General features: G+C 36.3%; 1 protein-coding gene and 1 non-coding gene across 5 annotated transcripts in view; both read left to right on the top strand.

Annotated features, from left to right (window-relative positions):
* Window positions 1-20,556, top strand: part of FAT4 (FAT atypical cadherin 4) — a 156,411-nt gene extending 135,855 nt beyond the window's left edge. For all 4 annotated transcript variants that reach the window (XM_074341179.1, XM_074341175.1, XM_074341168.1 and 1 more), the window contains 6 exons: window positions 5,211-5,296; window positions 6,160-6,339; window positions 8,516-8,640; window positions 10,290-10,507; window positions 14,951-15,212; window positions 17,522-20,556. In XM_074341179.1, coding sequence (XP_074197280.1) covers window positions 5,211-5,296; window positions 6,160-6,339; window positions 8,516-8,640; window positions 10,290-10,507; window positions 14,951-15,212; window positions 17,522-19,386 — 2,736 coding nt within the window. In that variant the 3' untranslated portion in view covers window positions 19,387-20,556. The remainder of the gene's footprint in view (window positions 1-5,210; window positions 5,297-6,159; window positions 6,340-8,515; window positions 8,641-10,289; window positions 10,508-14,950; window positions 15,213-17,521) is intronic.
* On the top strand, window positions 6,661-6,733 carry TRNAA-AGC (transfer RNA alanine (anticodon AGC)). Its single transcript has one exon. It is a non-coding gene; the product is annotated as a tRNA-Ala (tRNA).
* Window positions 20,557-21,087: the final 531 nt, after the last annotated feature.

Genomic DNA, 21,087 nt, shown 5'->3' with positions numbered 1-21,087 from the left:
ACATTAACAGTTGTTTTATTGTTGTATATCCAGTCAATCAGGCTGGAAATTGGAAAAGTTAAAGCATGAATTGTGGTACAAATTGAGTTCAATTATGTGTATTCATTATCTGACCAATTTTGTGATGAACAGCAGCAGCAAACAGGTAACATTTGTCTTTTGCTCCTGACAACTATGCTTATCTCAAAAAAACCTCATCTCAAAGAATAAATAAATAAATAAATGAATAAATGAATAAATAAATAAATAAATAAATAAATGGGAAAGAAGAAAAGAAATTATCCCAGTGCATAAAGATTCCACTTTACACATTTCTCATACATTCTTAAGGATATGCCAGGCTTGTACTTAAAATGGCTCCTTTGCTTTTCTAAATATCCCTGCCCAAGTTGAAGAAACAATGTAAAAACAAATGGGAACAACTTTTCTACAAATAATTACTGATAAAAGATGATACTTACCACATATTTCAATATAGTGGGTAATAACCCTGATTACACCAGGACTTCAATATACTGTGACCTGTGAGGTCTATGGCATGAGACTGTGTTGGGATGAAGTATTGGTTTTTGATCATCTAAGATATTCTCAGAATTGAATTATCATTTAATTATATGACTCTCATGTCATAACAAGAAAGGTGCATGTTTATTTAGCACTTGTGTTCATTAAATGAGTTTTTCTTAATGTTTGAAAACATTTGACATAGAGTAATGGAATGAAAGGACTGATTGATTGATTCATTCATTCATTTATCCCAACTATCTCTCCATAGTTCCCTCCATCTTCAACAGTTATCAAAGATTTTTGATAAAGTAAATGGTAACAAAAACTATTTTAAAACATTTTTAGATTTTTATATCAACCTGTTAAAATCATGCTGCTTAAAATTTATATTTCACCCTGGAAAAGGAATAGAATTGGCCAAATAATTAAACCAAGTATTAAAAGAAAAATTTGTCAAAAGAACAAAATAAATGCTTTGAAATTTTTTTTTTTTTAAGGAAGAAGCCTGGGATCTAAAGGATTAGTTTTTACCTCTGGGCTCTATGGTAATCTAGAAAAAAATATGAAAAATGTGGTAATTATATAGTTCTGAAACTGATCAAATGAGGGAAGTATTTTTGCCACTAAATTTTGGGAACACTTTTTATTGTTGGACTACATATAAGCAACTTTCAGAAACGATATTAAAAATCTTTTTTCCGTATTTTTGTTGTCTTTTTCTGTAATCCATAATTAATTTTAAAAGCAAAAATGTTGTGTCCTCTATAATTACCAATTTCATAAAGGCATAAGACAGAAGCTACCTTATAATATTAATTTTTTTCTGACAAATATGGATAACAAGTAGTCTTTGGGAAAGGACAAAATTCTCCATTTGTTTTCAGGAATATTTTAAATCCATGTTGAAATGGCATCAGATACAGTGGCCTTTTCTCCCCTCCACTCTAATTTATTAAATTAAAGAAGATCTAAGCAGCTTTTAAAATACAGAACTATTTCCAGTTATGAGAAAAAAAAGAATAGTGATTCACTCTAAAGTGACCAAATAATTATGTTGGCATGATCAGAGTTAGCTGTTCAGATATTTCATCAACTGATATCACTACATCCATGGTCCTGCTTTCAGGACCCTACCAGATTATTAAATGTATGCTATTTGAATGAGGGGAGAGGGGAGAAAACAGAAAAAGCAGTGCAAATTTATTTTTATGAATTATTTTCATTAAATACTGTCTTCCATTTCCTTATGAACTTGGTATTAATATTCTGGGTAACTGTAATTTCTTCTAATACATTTAATTTATAAAGTGTTTACTTAACAAAATTGCCCCCAACATTCTGAAAATGAGAACAAAATGAGAATAAAATTTACTAATGGTACTTGTTAATTTAGAATATTCAGATTCTAAAAATACTCCATTAAAAATCTACTGAAAAGTACTCATTTGGAGCCCTGATTTGATAGTAATTCAAGATGGTTTTGCTTATTGGAAAGGGATTGGGCAGAAAATCAAAATTTGGTCTATAAGTGAGGATATTATCTCCTCATTTTAGTATTATTGCAAATGCAAATATAAATTATATCTAAAATTGCATATATTTTGCATAAAAAGGTGCTTAATAAATGTTAGTCATCCCAAGCTGCCCACAACATGACCTTGTACAGCCTTCTGAAGTAAAAAACAGTCAAATGTTTTGCTTAATCTCAGTAAAGTTTAAATTATGAGTAGTGACTACGAAGCCACCCTGACTTCAATGAACCTTAGTAGAGGTATAACAGACACATCTTGGGAATAATAATTTTTCAGATTAGTGATAGGTTACTACACCCATTTCTGCCTGAGTTTTTTTTAAACCAACATAATATCAAATTAGTGTGCTCAGAAGATCTTCAGGACAACATGAATTTAGAAAATTCCAATATCCCTGATTACTGAGGTACCCAGTTACACTGAACCTGACAGAAGTAGAACAAACATGTGGAGTCTGGTATGTACATGTAGACTGGCGCTTCTGTTGGCCATAATGGTTTTCTAACCCTGACCGGTGAACCTAAGGGGGTTAGTAGGTACCACCTCACCCCAGCCCTCCAAGCATATGGAAGGTAACCGTATTGCTAACATGTTCTCCATGGACCTACAAAGAATAGAGAATTTTACCCGATGACCTCCGAGATCCCCTTAAACTTCCTGAGCATTTGATTTTATCAGACAAGGGCTTAGGAGCAAGAGGGAGAACAAAGAAAGAGGCCCTGTGAGGCATGCCTAACAGGAAAGAGAAAAAAGTTATTTTGGTTCATTTTGTAATATGTCACCGTAGTCATCAGATTTTGAGTAATCCTAGAAGTGGAAAAAAATACCCTTGTCATTGTTACTTCAGTCAGAGGAAAAAATATCTTACTATTTCAGAAATCACCTAAAATAAGGCCCCTACTGGATTTTGAATCTGTCGTTTTCTAAAGTTCAAAGGATTTTGTTGGAAACTGGCAAAATCATTAACTTCTCAGCTCTGAACCATCACATAGACAGGATAAAAACATCTCAATTTACAGCAGTACTGGTAGAAAAATTCAACAGTAAAAGACAATGCATTTAACTCTGAAGATTAAATGGAATGAGCTATTATTCAACTAAAACTGTCGTTCAGGTATTTTTTCCTTTGAGTTGTAGTACCAAGCTTTTAGAAAATAAGAAAAATATATTAAGTATTAATATTAACCAAAATATGATACTGTTATGCGAGTTGTTTTTTTTTTCCTATTTAAGGCATTCAAAAATATCCTCTGTCTAGCTTGTGATAGCTTTAGGGATCTCTAGCGTGGAGGATACTTTACATAGTATACATAGAGATGTGCTAACATTTTGTTTTAGAAATAAACTGAAAGGAATTGTGCTTAAATTGAATAGTCAACATAAGCATACATTGTATTATGAAAACCTAACACCTCTTTTGAGATTGAATGCCACTTAATTTTATAGATTGCTGGAAAAAATTATTAACTGTTGAAAGAGTTAACTAGCTAGGGCATGAAAGTCTTAACATAGAATTAGAAGTGTAAATGTTTCCTAAAAATGTTAGTATTTATTATAATTTCCTTGAGACAGTGGCAAGAAAAAAATTACACAGCTTATGAGAGTTTATTGTATGGAGTTTATAATCAGTTGGAATAATTAATTTATAGAAATATTTTAAAATATAGCCAGTAACATTTGAAATAACTATAAATTGACCCTATTTATTATTTCTGAAGTGTAAGGTATTTAAGATATACCTTTACAAGTATCCCACCTAAACATATTTTTATGGATAATCCCTCAAAATCATATGCAATACTGATAAAAATGTGATACTAAGGAAACAAATCATTTCCATACATAATTAAAGCGACCTGATTCAGGAAGACAGAAAACCTGACACTTTTGCATGTAAGTCAGAGGTCATGTTAGTTAACTTGCTTAACCTCTCTATGCTATGTTTCCTACATTTGCTTTACTTTTATTAAAATTAACCTCAAATGACTACCATTGTTATAAATTAATACTTTCATAGTATTTGTATTTCTGCTCCACAAATAGACAAAGTTGGAGTAGTCCTGTCCTGTGGTATTAAGTAAATTTACGTACAACCCTTTATTGTCTGCATTGGGAAAAACCCTCAGTCCTTTTGTGCCTCTGGATTTGGGGTCCTGCCTCTTCCTGTGATTTACTGGCCAAGTTCTGAAATACTACACTCTGAATATCAACTTTATAATTTCACCCATTAAAATATCCAAAGTTTTATCATTTGCAGAGTTTCCCTGCAGTTTGAGAAACAAAGGAGGGGAATCAAAGAGCACAGAGTAAGGTGGACATGCAACAACCTTGGTTTTAAGCCCTTCCCACCGGTCATTCACCCAATATAGAGAGCCCTGATTTCTATCATGTTATTGGGCCTTGTGACTATGACTTGATGACTTTGTTTATTGATCAAATGGAATGTTAATATGTTCTCCTAAACAGAAGGCTTTTGTTTCAGGGGAATATGTATCCCTTAGGAAGCAAAAACTGTTACTGCTAGTTGTGATTTAAATGGTTTTGAGGAGTTTTTTACTGTATAGAAATATATAATAATGTGTTCCAAATATACATAACTATGCTATATTATGCTATTATGATTCTTATAAATTAAAAGAGTAATTCATTTGTTTAAATTATCTCAAACTTTAATACAAGAATTACAATCTTCTATTATAGGTTGCTATAATATTTAAATTGTCCTTTCAAAATCTTTTTGTGAATAAGACTGAAATATTATTGGAAATAGACTTCTGAAAATCAGAAATCTAGTGTCTTTTCATTTGTTAAAATAGCTAGATAGTAAAATAAACATTTTTCTTAAGATTGGAACCCCAGGAAGCTGTCCCAGAGATGTTAATGGCATTTTTATTCTTTCATCTGTAAAACAAGGAGGCTAGAGAAGATTTTAAAAGCCCTCTCCCACTGCCTACATGTAATCATTTCACAATTTTAGCTTTAAATATATGAAGGAAAGTACGTACCCCTAATTTGATACTGTATTATAACTGTACTATAATATACTACATCAAAATGTTATTGCAATTTTAAAGTCATATCCACACAGAAATAAATCCGAGGTCGTGCTGGCGAAAAGGACAATTGTGACAGTTGAACCCAAGCTGAACATTTCTTTCTCTTGCTTTATAGGCAGCTTCCTTAACTGTGGACTCTTGTTCTGAGAACCAAGAACCAGGGTACTGCACTGTTAGTAATGTGGCAGTTTCGGATGACTGGTAAGTATAAGTATTATTTTAATCTTTGTTATTACTTGTCATTCAAAAGGAATTTATGCTTTCAAACGTAATTTTATTATGCTAAATATTATATAGTTTAACATATTTTATCGTCTCCAAAGAGATTTTCATACTGTAAAATAAAAAGTTAATAATTAGTTTACAAAATTTGTAAAGAAGGTGTAAAATGAAGTGGTAAAGATGAGGGAAAAGCTAGACAAAGATTAACATAGCCTCTACCCTTTGAAAAGCTTCATGAAATAGTTGCATCTGACCTGGGTCCTGCAAGAAGGTTAGGATAAGGATCTCACCTCTTTTAAATGTATTTTCTGAGAGTTGTTTGTGACAGTTACTGACAAATATTTGTCAGTAGCACCTGAAGTTGAAATACAACATTACCTCATCTAAAACATGAGTGATTTTAATAGAAATAGTAACAAACAGAGAAAAATAAATAGTGACACATTATCCATTGGCTTTAATCAACTTATTGGCATTCTTATCATCTCTGTAGTGAAGGAAAAATGTAATCTGATGTTAATATTAGAGTTGTCACTTCTACTGCATTTTATTTTCTTTCTGATAGTATGCACCTTCTCGAAAACTCGACATTGTTATATACATCTCATGTGACTAACTGAAGATACCATTTCCATACGTTTTACTATTTTTCATACCCTGAAAAATGTAACAGTCCTGTAGGTATCTGTTTAGAGGACATGCGTTGATTAGGTAATGTTTTCCATTCAATTTACCACACTTTAATACATGCCAGAAAAGGCTGCAGTCACCCTTTAACTTAAACATTCTACCGAAATCCCTTTTATTGGTCCTAATATACTTATCTTTCCTTTCTTATGTAGGACTCTTGACGTTCAGCCAAATCGAGTCACAGTTGGAGGTATCAGGTCACTAGAACCAATCCTTCAAAGGAGAGGACATGTGGAAAGCCACGACTTTGTCGGGTGTATAATGGAGTTTGCTGTCAATGGGAGGCCACTGGAACCCAGCCAAGCTTTAGCAGCACAAGGCATCCTAGATCAGTAAGGCAATCTTATTTTTTTACTATTTTAAAAAATAGATAATCGAGCATCAAAAAGATGAAATTGTTGTGCCAAAAGCCTTAAAAATACCAAATGTTTATGCTGTTTTGAATTTGAGTTATTTATTTTTAGCTGTGTAATTTGTGAAAATATATGGATGCATGCATATATGAATGTATAGGATTTGCCTTACAGGCTTGTGAAGAGTATGAGTTAAATAAGTAAATCCCATAGAAAGGAACCTGGCACATAGTAATGTAAAAGTGTTAACAATAATATATACAAAAACTATTTGAAATTAATTCATTTTATATATAGGGGGGAAGGTATGGCTCAGTGGTAGAGCGTGTGCCTAGCATGCACAAGGTCCTGGGTTCAATCCCCAGTACCTCCATTAAAATAAATAAAGAAATAAAAACCTAATTACCTCCCCCCAAAAAGAAAAAAGAATCATTTTATGTATAAATATACATATTCCCCAAAACTCAATATATTGTTAACAAGTAATAATTTGATTAATTGCAAATTGTAAGGCTTTTTTTCCTATTTGAAAATCCCAGCAATGACTTAGGAATTGTGGAAATAATATATTTTATTTCAAAAATTATTCTTGTTCATACTGAAAGTCTTTAAAATTCAAAAAAATATAAAGTAACCTATAAATGAACTACCCAGAGACAAACACTCTTAGGTTAACATTCATACTCACAACTGCCTATTATCCCATAATATGGATGTGCCCTGTTTTAACTGAATATACACTTTAGTTGTTTCCAAATTTATTAACATATCAGTAACCCTGCGATTAGTATATTTTCATAAAAATCTTGGCTCATGTTATTTTCATACTTGAGATTTCTGGGGATACGATTACAAAGCTGTGAATGTTTCTTGATATTTGTGAATTAATTATTTTAATACAATTTGACATTTGCCTTTACTTTCCTATATGCTGTTATTATGTTACTGAAAATTAGTACTTAAAGACTGAATTTTTCCACTTTAAAATAAGTTGGTCAAAAAATAAAGATCTAATTCATATGTATTGCCAAATTACTTTCTAGAAAGTTTATAGTAGCAGTATATGTGCATAGTTCACTGCTTCTATATCTGACATCTTAAAAAGAATATTCTTAAATTAATTTTCACTTAAGTTATACTTCATGTGAAGCATGTATTTTATAGAATACATCTTATCTGTTACTAGAGAAAAGTATGTTTTCTTTAATCCAGAAAAAATCCAGTTCTCAGCATTATTTTTTCCTTTCTGCAACTCAGCAACTATTCAATGCTTTTATTTAGAGTGAGTGCTCAGCAGAAGTCCAGCATGGGCAGCAAACATGGAGGTCCTGCGGTCAGGTCCCAGGCAGTCGTGACGGTTCTTTTCGCGCCCTTGACTTCCTCACCATTATCTACCTGCTCTTCTCCCTGTCCACAATGCTCTGACTATACTGGGCCACTTGGTGTTCCTGCACTTTGAGACTTTCTCCCTTGGCTCTTTCCTCTGCTGGGAATGATTGTCTATCAGATATACTTTGCTCCTTCACTTTGTTTAGGACTCCAGAAAAACAGACCCTCCCTTCACTGCTTAACCTAGAGATCCATCAACACCCCCAAACTCCTAATGCCCCTTTTCTGCCTTAATTATCCCACAGAACTTCCTTCTTTCTAACTTACTACACATTTATCTAATTTTGGAGTTTCCTTCTGTCTCTTCCACAAGGAAAAATAAATAGCCCATGGAATTTTTTTTCATCACTTTACCTCCATGCTTAGAACAGCGCTTGGCATGTCATAGACATTCAAAACTCATTAACTGCATGAGCTGTCTGGTGGAGGAGATGTGTACACGTGGCCCCGAGATCACATGAACCAAAGTGTTTATTTGACCAAGAAGTTTTACTCAACTAAAAATTAATTTAAAGACGAAATAATCACTGCTTTTTTATTGTGTAAGATGTTATTTTGTTTAACCTTCTCCTTTATGAATAAGGCAAGGCACCTGCTACAGGATAACTTCTACTTTGATTAGATGTTCCAAATATAGTTGTAACTTGAGTTGCAAAGAATTGAGTGCATGAAACTAAACTGGTTAATAAAAGTTTGTATCAAATTTTAACAAATTTCCCCCACCTGGTTTTGTGCTTTATGTGTCTTCATTCCAATTTGATTTCAGATGCCCTCGACTCGAAGGCGCTTGCTCTCGCAGTCCCTGCCAGCACGGTGGCACGTGTACAGATTACTGGTCATGGCAGCAGTGTCACTGCAGAGAAGGACTGACTGGGAAATACTGTGAAAAATGTACGCAAGCCATTTCAGCATCCACAGGAAATTATCGTAACCATATAAAGTATAAGTATATGCACCTAAATATATAACTGAATTAAAAGAATTACATTTTGATTCTGAATATTGGAAATATTAAAGGGGCAATGATTGGTCAAATACAAAATCCTTTTTAAATTCATGTTTTTAACCTGAGGAAGAGTGAAACCCTTTTATAATTGTTTACTAAAGATGTCCTTAGATTCCATTTTATAAAGACATCATTTAGTTATTGTTGTTTTACCTATAGGGATGCTAGGCAAGTTACAAGGCCAGAGGCTATATTCAGGCTTTGGCTTAATACTAGCTGCCTTTAGGGGATATTTCACTGCTGAACATGTTGTATTTGGTTGAAAAGTAAGAATACCAAGTCAGTGAACACTGAGTTCAAAACATCATACAGTGGCAATAAAAGCTATTATAGTTAAAGATGATAATTAAGTTTTAAATTCCAATTATTGGAATTGGTTTCAAATATTACTTTTTAAATTCTTTTATTGGTTGTTTGTTTCTAAATCCTAATAACTATTGTTCATAAGACATTAATGATATTCAAGCCAGCATTAGAGCATCACATTCTCTATTGTGAAGCTTTAAATCCCACTGACTGTCCCTAATGGGGTCTCTTTTATATAAATTGCCTTATTTTCAGGTAAGCGGTTACAACTTAAATCGTTGCACTTATCTGGCCACTCTTTAAAGAATCATTTGATTCTATTATAGTATGAGAATGAATAGAAATTTATGATTAAATTTACATACTATAATCAATAAGATCTTAGTAGCAGAGGTACAATTGTGTTTAGGAAAATAAACAAAACATAGAAAAGTACATTGTCACATGATTTTTTTTTAAAGTAATGAGTATTTAGTAAGTAGGAACCCAATTATATTTGGAAAATAAAATGTCATTCATTTGAGAAATGCTTGTGATTCTCTTTAAAAAACTGAGATATAATTCACATACTATAAAGTTTACCTTTTTAAAATGTACAATTCAACGCTAAGACCCTTGAGTATATTTTCTTTATGTCTTTTCTTTAGGTCTATTACTTATATACTTCAATAGTGTGAACGTTTTATCAGATTATGATAAATTATAATTATACATGACAATTTAAATTCTACAAGATTATTACTACTAATAAAGTCATTTACAAATATAAATATTTGTACACTTCTTTGTTCAAGTTTTCCTTGTTAAAGGCTTTATGATTACAAATCATTTTAACCATGAAAACATATATAATTAATTTTAGAAACACAGTGAAATTTATGAACAATTTTTTCAGCTATGTATTTTTAACATGTGGCTATCTCTTCAAGTGCTCATAATTTATATAGCATGTATCCAATATTGTAATGAGTATTTTCCAAATGAATAATGAGTGTCTTAAAATGTTTTACATTTCATGGTTCTGAAATGGATATAAACTTATGCAATGATTCACAAGCAGAAATTATTTTTTTCAGAGGAAAATTGGGGACACTAATTCCAAAACCTTAATATTTTCACTGTTCTTTTTTCTTATATATATAATTTTTACAATTTTTGTCACCATGGAAACTCTTTAAGAAATGCCTATTGGCTGTGTTCACGTTTCTCTTCCTTTGCTGGCTTCCAGCTGTTACTCCTGACACCGCCTTATCATTAGAAGGCAAAGGGCGCTTGGACTACCACATGAGTCAGAATGAGAAGAGGGAATATTTGTTGAGACAGAGCATACGAGGTGCTGTGTTGGAGCCTTTTGGTGTGAACACTCTGGAAGTAAAATTCAGGACAAGAAGTGAGAATGGCATTTTAATCCACATTCAAGAAAGCAGCAATTACACTACTGTGAAGGTAAGATAAAAGCTAATGGTGACTTCATTGGATTAGACCGCCTGCTGTGTCATGGTTTAAATCACTTCTCCCACAACTTCTGTCCTTTTCTTTACAACCCATTAGAGTTCCGACTAATGCTGGGCACTATTCCAATATCATCTATCTTAACTATTCTTCAAGCATTGGCCAGAGTAACAAAGATCTGCATGGTCTGGCTTCAAAACACTTTTGTTTAGAGTAGAGCCCACTGCTAGGTAGGCCAGCATAGAAAGAGTTGGTTCCAATTTATTTTGCCAGATAAAAATTTATGTTATTTTCACCCTACTTTCAAACAAAGTGCAAATAAAAAGATAGTATGTCTTTGAAATAGAAACATATTTTTTTCCAAGAATTATTCCAAATACTGATATGTACGTATTCATTGGCAGGACTAGAATAGAAAAAAAAAATGAAAGTTTTTGGCTTTATTCTGGAACATGTATTCAATTTACCCAGGTAAATCCTGTGAAATTAAATATCTTTGGAATTTATTGTAAGTAAAATTTCAGCTGACTTCTCCAAATCATTTCTAAATACATATTTTTGAAACATTCTATTTCATGATTGATTTATCATTAAGCTTTTACCCATTTTTTTCTCAGCTGTAAATGAGATGCTAAACTGATGAGTAATTTCATTACATGTGCATTTTCTGTCAGCTCTTAGCTTTCTCAATTTCTAAAATTATTATTCTGCTTTCTTTCCCACAAATAAGACTTCATCTCTCAGACCATCAGTTTATTAGTTTAGTTATACTGAGTGTTTTTTACTAATATCATTTCATATAATTCTGATAACTTTATTTGACTTTTAGCAAATTCTTAAGAAAACAAACCCAGATTCCCTGAATTATTTTCACTTATAAATCAGTATTTTGGAAATTACTAAAAACTTAGTTCATAAAGAAAAAAGCAAAATACATAGAAAATTACTAGGCTCAGTTCACCTAAAATACTAAAAATAAAAACAGACGTTCACCTTGAAACTTCAGCCTCTTAAATTCTCAAAATTTCTCTCCATCCAAGCTTATATTATGTTTCTCTCCATCTAAGCTGATAGTTATGTGTCATGTACCTAACTTTAAGTAGTACAAAAAACAGTCCCCTAGTTCAGTCGTTCCCAACTGGGGGTGACTTTACCTCTCGGGGGATGTTTGGCAATCTTTTATTGTCATGGGGGGTGGGGGGCTGCTACCAGCATCGAATGGGTGGAGGTCAGATATGTCTCTACACATCTTGCCATGCACAACACCCACAACAGAGAACGATCAGTCTGAAAGGTCAGCAGTGCTGAGGTTGAGACACTCTGCCCTAATCCAGTTGGGGAACATCCTCAGGTGATAACTTTACCTCCATTATTAAAGCAAAAAGCCCAATTCCAGAATTAATGAAGTCACTGTAAAACAAAGCACCTGTCACTGTATAATGTTATTACTTGGTGTGTACAGTTTTCACTCAGGAGTGTATTGGAAGCAAAGACAGTAAAGAAGTGAAGAAAGAAGTAGACGTTCGTAGGCTACCAGAAACACTTTTTATATGCACTGAGTGGCTTTGACACTGAGGTCTGTGCATTGTCTGTTAGGCTGCTTCCAAGTCCTCGTGCCATTTAAATGACATATGAAATATTTCTGTGTGTTATCTCTTTAAGCCAAGAGTTACAAGAAAAATGTGGTTGAAGAAATCGGAGACAGAATATTTTTCTTCCTCAAGGAAGAAGCTGAATGTCAGGATCCATTTCTGTCACCATAAAATCTTGCATTTCCAACAGGACAGTAGCAGACAACTCCTCCAGATTGTGTTGCATGGGTAGCAACTTAGAGAGATTTTTTTTTTTCCTGAAGGGAAGGTAAACTCTGGGTGAATAAAAATAATGACTAACGCAGACCAAAATTCACATTTCTTTTGTATGAAAATGTTGAAAGGCAATTTTTCAGAGATTGAGGGATTTAGTAAGTGAAGTAAATAGATTCTGAAAAAAGACAATCGTGATGAAGGAGAACTGAATAGACAGGAAGAGAGTGGCTGGTATAAGCTGTTACTTGGATGACAGGAATACGATCTGCTTACCCAGCCCAGGAAGCTAGGGAAAAGGGACTGTTACTTATCAATTATCTTATCAGTGACCAAGGCCCCTGGTTTTCTTCTTTCTTTCTTTTGGCTCACTTTCTGACAGTTGCCTTCTCTCTTTTTTTCCCTTCTTCTTCTTTTTTTTTTTTTTTTTTTGCATACTCTGAATTAGTCAGTCTCTGTCTCTGTCTCTGTCTCTCACTCACACACACACACACACCGAGGCAGGCAGTGGGAAGACACTTTGTGAAAATCAGTAAGAGAGTTGGGTAATGGGCTTCCATATTGTTAGAGGGGAGAGTATTAGGAGTCGGTAGCAGTAAATGTGAGGAGAGAGAAGAATGTGCAATTTCTTGGGCTTTAAAAAAAAAAAAAGAAAGAAGGAGAGAAAATTTCAGAGTGAAGAGCAGAAGAAAAACATTCTGTGTTCACCTGCTTTGACACTATGTTTAAAGCATCTCACTAATCTCTCTGCTTTTGTGGCACTCTGAGGATCTCCTTATTTGGAGTTCTGAAATAATGCCAAGTGATGGGCTTTATTTCTGCTCCACATCAGTTCCTCTGTTTTGGTGCTTTGTTTTTGTTCCGAAGTGAAGCGAGGTATACTGTACAGAACTGGGATGATTCGGAGCTCTGTGGAGTCAAACATAAAGATATAAACGAACAGATACCTCCATGAATAAATAAAACCAAACCAAAAACTGAGCATGATGTTTTGAAAGTTAGGAGGGATGAAAGAGTTAGGTAGAATATTAGGGAGCAGGAAAACGTTCAGAATGCTGTAATGGAAACATACTTCCTTACTCATTCTCCTCCATGTTATGTTCCAAGGACCCTTTCATCAGAAACTGGTCAAATGGAAGGATGACGTGGTGTGATCAATTAAGAGAGAAACAGAGAGCTTGCAGAAGGCTCTTTCCAAGGCTTCTTTCCAAAAAGGACTCTGGCTATAACCAAAGAGGGGTTGCTGTTTCTACTGTGTGTTTCATGAGACATTGCCCACTTGATGACATGTTATTGTCACTTAACCACAATTTTCTATTTTTTCCCCCTGGGTTCGGTGCTGGAATATATTATCTGGAGAAAGTGCTTTAATAAAATATTTCATTATGAATAACGCATGTAAATGTGTTAGGCATATTTTCCACAAAGTAAAAATGAACTCATTTTTAGTTCTACCAGATGTGTTTGTTGCATGTAGAAATAACATTTGATCTGAGTAACAAAATAAACTGATCCATCCTTCCACTCCTGTCATCTGATACGTGGCACCACCTTCTCCCCCGGCTGAGGCACCAGCTCTGCCTGGCAACAGTGATGGGATTATGCTCTTCTCATCCTGCCTTATAAATTATTTCATTTTCTAAGCGTCTACTTAGAAAACTGGAAACTTGGTAGCTGGAAACCGGAGTAAGAGCATCCTGTTACCCAATGTTCTACTGGGTAAAGTAAGAGAAACCAAATATCCCTTAGATAAATTTCAAAAGACAGCCAAAGTAAAGACTTGCCCAGACACCTCATTATTAAGAACTCACCCTTTATTCATCATAGCTGTCATCCTAATAAATGATATAAACAATAATAGTGATTTTTTCTAAAATTCCAGTATGTAATAGATGACAGGTACAACAATTTATTTATATCTTTACTTTTCCAACTATGCTTCATTTATAGTTAAGCACTGATTTCTCTTTCTGGAGATAGCTTTAATATTTTCTGATAATTATGGGCCATTTACTAAATGGATAATTTTTTTAAACTTGCAAACTGATAAATTAGGGGTTGGGGTTTAACAGGCACATGTTACTCTATATAAAATAGATAAATAACTAGGACCCACTGTTTAGCACAGGGACTTATATTCAATTTCTTGTGATGACATATAATGGAAAAGAATCTGAAAAGAAAATATCTATGGGTATGTATATGTATAACTGAATCACTTTGATGTACACTTGAAACTAACATTGCAAATCAACTATACTTCAATAAAAATTAAAAATATAATAAAATACAAAAATACATATAAGTAATCCTAAAAAGATATAATTTACCTATCTTAAAATGAGTATTTGCCCTATTATTACTGCAGTTGTGTTCTGGAAAATAATTCTATACATCTTGAAAAATTAGTTATGAATGTCAGATTACTTAGAAAACTTTGAATCTGTTAAATGTGAAGGCATGTGCTACCTAAAATGGTAAAGGCAATATAGGTAAATATAGTCTAATACAACCAGACACCTCCACTGTTCTCTCTGCATTAAATTGATCAATGTTTTAAGGATTCGTTACATTTTTATTTTTATTCAAGCATATCACGGTTTAATTATACATTATTTTAAATGTTTTACAGATTAAGAATGGCAAAGTGCATTTTACGTCAGATGCAGGAATTGCTGGGAAAGTGGAGAGAAATATTCCTGATGTCTACGTTGCAGATGGCCACTGGCATACTTTTTTAATTGGAAAAAATGGAACAGCTACAGTATTGTCCATCGACAGAATTTATACCAGAGATATCATCCACCCTACTCAGGACTTTGGTGGCCTCGATGTGCTCACTATATCTCTCGGAGGAATTCCACCCAATCAGGCTCATCGAGATACTCAAACAGGTAAATGCTTGTGTTGAGTAGAGGCATGAAAGAAAGGTAAGATTGCTCCTCCAAGAGTAGTTGGATATCCGACAGTATCCATTATAAGACTCTCATAAATATCTTTAGAAAGTTGGTAATAAATTATCAGCCATCAGTTTCTTTAGCCATTGTTCTGCCAAGTCCATAATTCAGTCCATGGTGTTTTGATCCTTTCCTTGTACACCAAATATTTATTTAGACATTCACTCATTTACTTATCCATTTGTTCATTCACACAACAGATACTTACCGAGCCCTATATATACTTAGTATGAACAACAATGGTGGACTAAATAGCCACTCTTTTCATAGACTACATGGTCCTGTGAGGAAGACAAACAGTAATCAAATCATTACACAAGTAAATATATTATTTTAACCTTTGATAAATGATGTGAAGGAAGAATCTAAAATTCTAATAAATTGCAAAACAAAGTGAGAAAGGGAAACGTCTCTGGAAATTGACATTTGTACTTAAATCTGACCTATGAAGATGAGGATGGGACAGTATGAAAGATTAAGTCATATCAATGGGAACTAAAGGAAAAAATAGAAAAGTCAAGATCACAGAACCCAAAATGTTGGGGGCTAACGTCACAGATAAAAGATGAAGTTGGAGAATGAAGGTTCTTCTAGACCATGTGGCAATTCTGATCTCATTCTTGGAACAATGGGAAGTTACTGAAAAATTAATCAGTGGAGTATCAAAATTAGATATGCAGGACATTAAAGATCTTTCAGGCTACCCCGTGGAGAGTGCGTTGCAGAAGGACAAGAGGGGACTTGCATAAATTAGCTGGGAAGAAACTGCAGTGACCTAGGCAAGGTATTGTGTGAGTTTTGGCCAGTTTAGTGGCAGAGCAGTTGAAAAGTGGATAGGGAAGAATATTTGGGGAATTAAAATCAATGAAAATGTTGAAGATTTTGATAAAATTCAGGAAGGTTTTTGTCTTTTCAACTAGGAGAAGGGCAGTGCCACTAGGAGAGGAAATGCAGAGCAGTGCCACACGAAGCACATCTCTGGGGAACATCAGGACTTTGGTTTGGGACTTCCTGGGTTTGGAGCATCTTTGGGAAAGACTTTTGGGTCAATATGCTAGAAATGAGGAGTGGATTTCAGTTGGAAATATATAGTTAGGAGCTGTCAGTGTGGAGCAGGTAACTTAAGTACTGGGCACGGATGTGATAACCTAACATGACGATAGTGAAAAGAAAGCCTAGGGCCTTAACCTTCAGTAACTCTAAGAGTCAGTGGTTGTTTAGAAGAGAATGAGACAGAAAGTGGGCTAAGTCACAGAAAGAAAACCAGAAGAGTAGGAATGAAAGCAGATGTCATAGAAGCTCACGGAAAAAAAGTGCATCGAGGATGGAAATGTCACTAGGGTGGAATGATGCATCAAATAAGAGGGAAATTGAAGAAAGCATGGCAGAGTAATGGAGTCAAAGCATAAGAGTTAAAGCCTGGGTCATCATTAGGTCTTACGTATTTAGCTAGTTTTATAATCTGGATGCTAATTCATTTGGATGTTGTTAAAAAATAAGCCAGTGTAAATCATGCTCTTTTGTTAGTGTCAAAATATACTCTTGAGCTTGTGACTGGAACATTAGCAATATTAGCACACAGATATGAGTCTAACGTCTTTCTCAACTTTTTTTTTTAAAATCATCACCCTCTCAGGAGCTGTTTTAAATTTTTCTTTTCTAACCTCTGCCATCCCCACGAGATGAAATATTAATGCCACGAGTATACTCTCTGTCACCCCTAGAGAGACCCACAAACATGGTACTATAACAGATTTTCCTTTTGCTCCTCAAGAGCCCTTGTTCAACTTCTTGAGAGCAGTAGCCCCTGCATGGAGACTGCATGATCTAATGGTTGAAGCTATTGGCCAATTTTTGAAGTATTTTTTAGTATTTTTTAAAATAAACTTTATTTTATGCATGTAATTCTTGGTGTAGAGACCATAAAAATAAAACAAATGGATAATTAAATGAAAGAAGGGCTAAAAGGAAAACCCAGCCTGTTGGAGTCATTAATAAATCTTCAGGCAGGGCGGGGTCCCAGCAGTCCACTCCACATTTTTGTCGGGGAACTCTTACACATCTTGTTAACTTATGTTGTAAGAGGCACAGATTTATTGCCTTTAAACCGGAAGATGGCTCTGAGTGTGGTTTCTAAACTCTACAGATGCGACTGCGAAGCTTCTCTTTCCTAGGTTCCATTAGTGCGGCCTGTTAAGCCTTTGGTTTTCCCTGAAACGCCTTACCGCTCCTTCTTGCCCCTGCAGGGTTTGATGGCTGCATTGCTTCTATGCTGTACGGCGGAGAAAGCCTTCCTTTCAGCGGGAGACACAGCTTGGCCTCCATCTCCAGGACGGATCCCTCCGTGAAGATCGGCTGCAGGGGCCCGAACATCTGTGCCAGCAACCCCTGCTGGGGCGACCTGCTGTGCCTCAATCAGTGGTACGCCTACAAGTGCGTGCCGCCCGGGGACTGCGCCTCCCACCCGTGCCAGAACGGGGGCAGCTGTGAGCCAGGCCTGCACTCCGGCTTCACCTGTAGCTGCCCCGAGTCGCACACGGGGAGGACCTGTGAGACTGTGGTGGCCTGTCTTGGCGTCTTCTGTCCTCCGGGGAGGGTGTGCAAAGCTGGAAGTCCCGGGGGGCACGTCTGTGTCCCGAGTCAGGCCCCCGAGGAGATCTCCCTGCCTCTGTGGGCGGTGCCTGCCATCGTGGGCAGCTGCGCCACCGTCCTGGCCCTCCTGGTCCTGAGCTTGATCCTGTGTAATCAGTGCCGGGGGAAGAAGGCCCAAAATCCCAAAGAAGAGAAGAAACCCAAGGAAAAGAAGAAAAAGGGAAGTGAGAATGTTGCTTTTGATGACCCAGACAACATCCCTCCCTATGGGGAGGACATGACTGTGAGGAAGCAGCCGGAAGGGAACCCGAAGCCAGATATCATTGAAAGGGAAAACCCTTACCTCATCTACGACGAGACCGACCTTCCGCACACCTCAGAAACCATCCCCAGTGCCCCCCTGGCCTCACCCGAGCAAGAGATTGAGCACTACGACATCGACAACGCCAGCAGCATCGCCCCCTCCGACGCCGACATCGTCCAGCACTACAAGCAGTTCCGCAGCCACACCCCTAAATTTTCCATCCAGCGGCACAGCCCTCTGGGCTTTGCCAGGCAATCCCCCATGCCGTTGGGAGCGAGCAGTTTGACTTACCAGCCTCCCTACAGCCAAGGTTTAAGGTCCAGCTCCCTGAGCCACTCGGCTTGCCCAACCCCCAACCCTCTGTCGCGCCACAGTCCAGCCCCTTTCTCCAAGTCCTCTACCTTCTATCGGAACAGCCCAGCCAGGGAGTTGCATCTTCCGATGAGGGATGGGAATACTTTGGAAATGCACAGCGACGCGTGCCAACCTGGCATTTTCAACTACGCCACGAGGCTGGGAAGGAGAAGCAAGAGTCCCCAGGCCATGGCGTCGCACGGTTCTAGACCTGGGAGTCGCCTGAAGCAGCCGATCGGGCAGATTCCTCTGGAATCCTCTCCTCCAGTAGGACTCTCCATTGAAGAGGTGGAGAGGCTAAACACCCCTCGCCCTCGAAACCCGAGTATCTGCAGTGCAGATCACGGAAGGTCGTCTTCAGAGGAGGACTGCAGAAGGCCACTGTCCAGAACGCGGAACCCAGCGGATGGCATTCCAGCCCCAGAGTCTTCGTCGGATAGTGACTCGCATGAGTCTTTCACTTGCTCAGAAATGGAATATGACAGGGAAAAGCCCATGGTGTATACTTCCAGGATGCCCAAATTATCTCAAGTCAATGAGTCTGATGCAGATGATGAAGATAATTACGGAGCCAGACTGAAGCCCAGAAGATACCATGGCCGCAGGGCTGAGGGAGGACCTGTGGGCCCACAGGCAGCAGCCCCAGGGGTTGCTGACAACACACTGCCCTTGAAGCTCGGGCAGCAAGCAGGGAATTTCAACTGGGACAACCTTTTGAACTGGGGCCCTGGCTTTGGCCATTATGTAGATGTTTTTAAAGATCTGGCATCTCTCCCAGAAAAAGCAGCAGCAAATGAAGAAGGCAAAAGTGGGACCACTAAGCCAGCCCCCAAAGATGGGGAAGCAGAACAGTACGTGTGAACTGTGTGAACTTCGTGTACTGGCGTTGTTATAAAACATAAAAGCAGGAAACACTCAAACCATTGTGAGGTTGCCGACTAGAGTGGGTCACATTTGCAAAACAGGCCAGTATGGACCGGTGTTGGAGGGGAACTTAAAAATAATAACCACAATGCTGCTGAAACAGACTCAAAACAACTCTTTAATTTAAATGTACTTGGTTGACTTTATTTTCCTGCATGCATCGTATTTTGTAACTAGTCATGTGGCATGCAGCAAAGGTTTTTTCTTATTTACCGATGTTTGATTTGTGACTTTTCAGATTAATACTGTTGCCATTGCAGAAATGAACTTGTGCTTTCACAGTGGGGTCTGTGTATTGTTTCCATTGTATTATCACCATTATGTTTTGCATTGCAAGATCCTTGAGGCTTAACCAATCTTTGTAAAGTGTAGAAACAGTCCTCCTATCCTTGAATGAAAGACTAAGTATTAACACTTCTCAGAGTTACAGATTTCATAGTCGATGTTGCTCAGAAATGTCTGGATATTTGAATATGTTTTTTCATGACCGTGGGTACTAAAATTAAGTCATTTTTTTCAGCACTTTAGAATTTTCTTACCAAGTTTTGTTACAAATCCTGAATCTTTATTGTGAACAGTGATGGTCTCCTGACTTTCATCAGGCTTCCACTAGGAACGGAATGATTGCATGTTGTCCCCAGAACACTGCCCTCTCCTACTGTGGAAGGATATTCCAGCAGCACTTCTCAGAGACACTTTTAAAAGTTATTTATTGAAAAAAATGTTCTATGCTTTTAAAATGTTAAAGAATCTGCTTAAAGAAAGCCTATGATTGGACTTATTTTTCAACCATTTAACATTTATCCCAAGTACCCAGTTTTTATAATTTATATAAAGTCAAATTTCAAAACATCTTACTTTCTGTCATTTTGTAAATCATTTTTTTAATACTGTGTAAAAACTTGTTTTTACACCTAAGCTGTGTTTTGATACTGATATTTTCCTATGCTGAAGAGTTTTCTTACTTTCAGGGAAGGTAAGAAAATACTTTTTTTACATTTGTTACTTATGTAACGTTCATATTTTTCACATTTTGATATTTGTAACATACTGTATGCTTTCTACTTTTAAATGCCAACGATAGAATTAAAATATTTATTTAAAATACTTTGCATTCAGAGTATAATGGTAATTTTTCATTTCCCCACACTTCCCACGCCCAATTGAGAACAGTCTCTGCCTGTCCATGGGGTATGGCAAATTGAACAATAAATGGGCAACATCATTTTTTTTTAAAAACTCATGAGTCTGGATAATTGCCAGAACAGATATTTTAAGTTCACTTTAATAGATTTTTATCTGTCAGAATTCTTGGGCTTCCCTGGAGTATGATGAGTCTAGACTAGGTTGGGGCTTAGGGGACCACCTTTGTTATGAGCCTGGTTGAAGCCTTCTGGCCATAAATGTTTGGAAGCTCCCAGGAGAGCATGTTCACTAAAGGCCAGCTTTGTACCAGGCTTATAGTAATAGGAATGGCAATGAATTAAAACTAATGATGGGAAAAATGTCTGGGCCTCATTTTCTCCAAGGACCCAGCCCCCAATTTTCTATGTCCAATGGCATGTAGGAGGAATGGCAGTGAACACTTGGCTACACCTACCTGTCTTTAATCTATTGATCACTCTGCTGCATAAATTC

This window comes from Camelus bactrianus, chromosome 2, assembly GCF_048773025.1.
Source record: "Camelus bactrianus isolate YW-2024 breed Bactrian camel chromosome 2, ASM4877302v1, whole genome shotgun sequence".
In the NCBI taxonomy this organism is placed as follows: domain Eukaryota; kingdom Metazoa; phylum Chordata; class Mammalia; order Artiodactyla; family Camelidae; genus Camelus; species Camelus bactrianus.
Note: the sequence above shows the minus strand (reverse complement) of the source record. Positions and strands in the feature narration are given on the sequence as shown.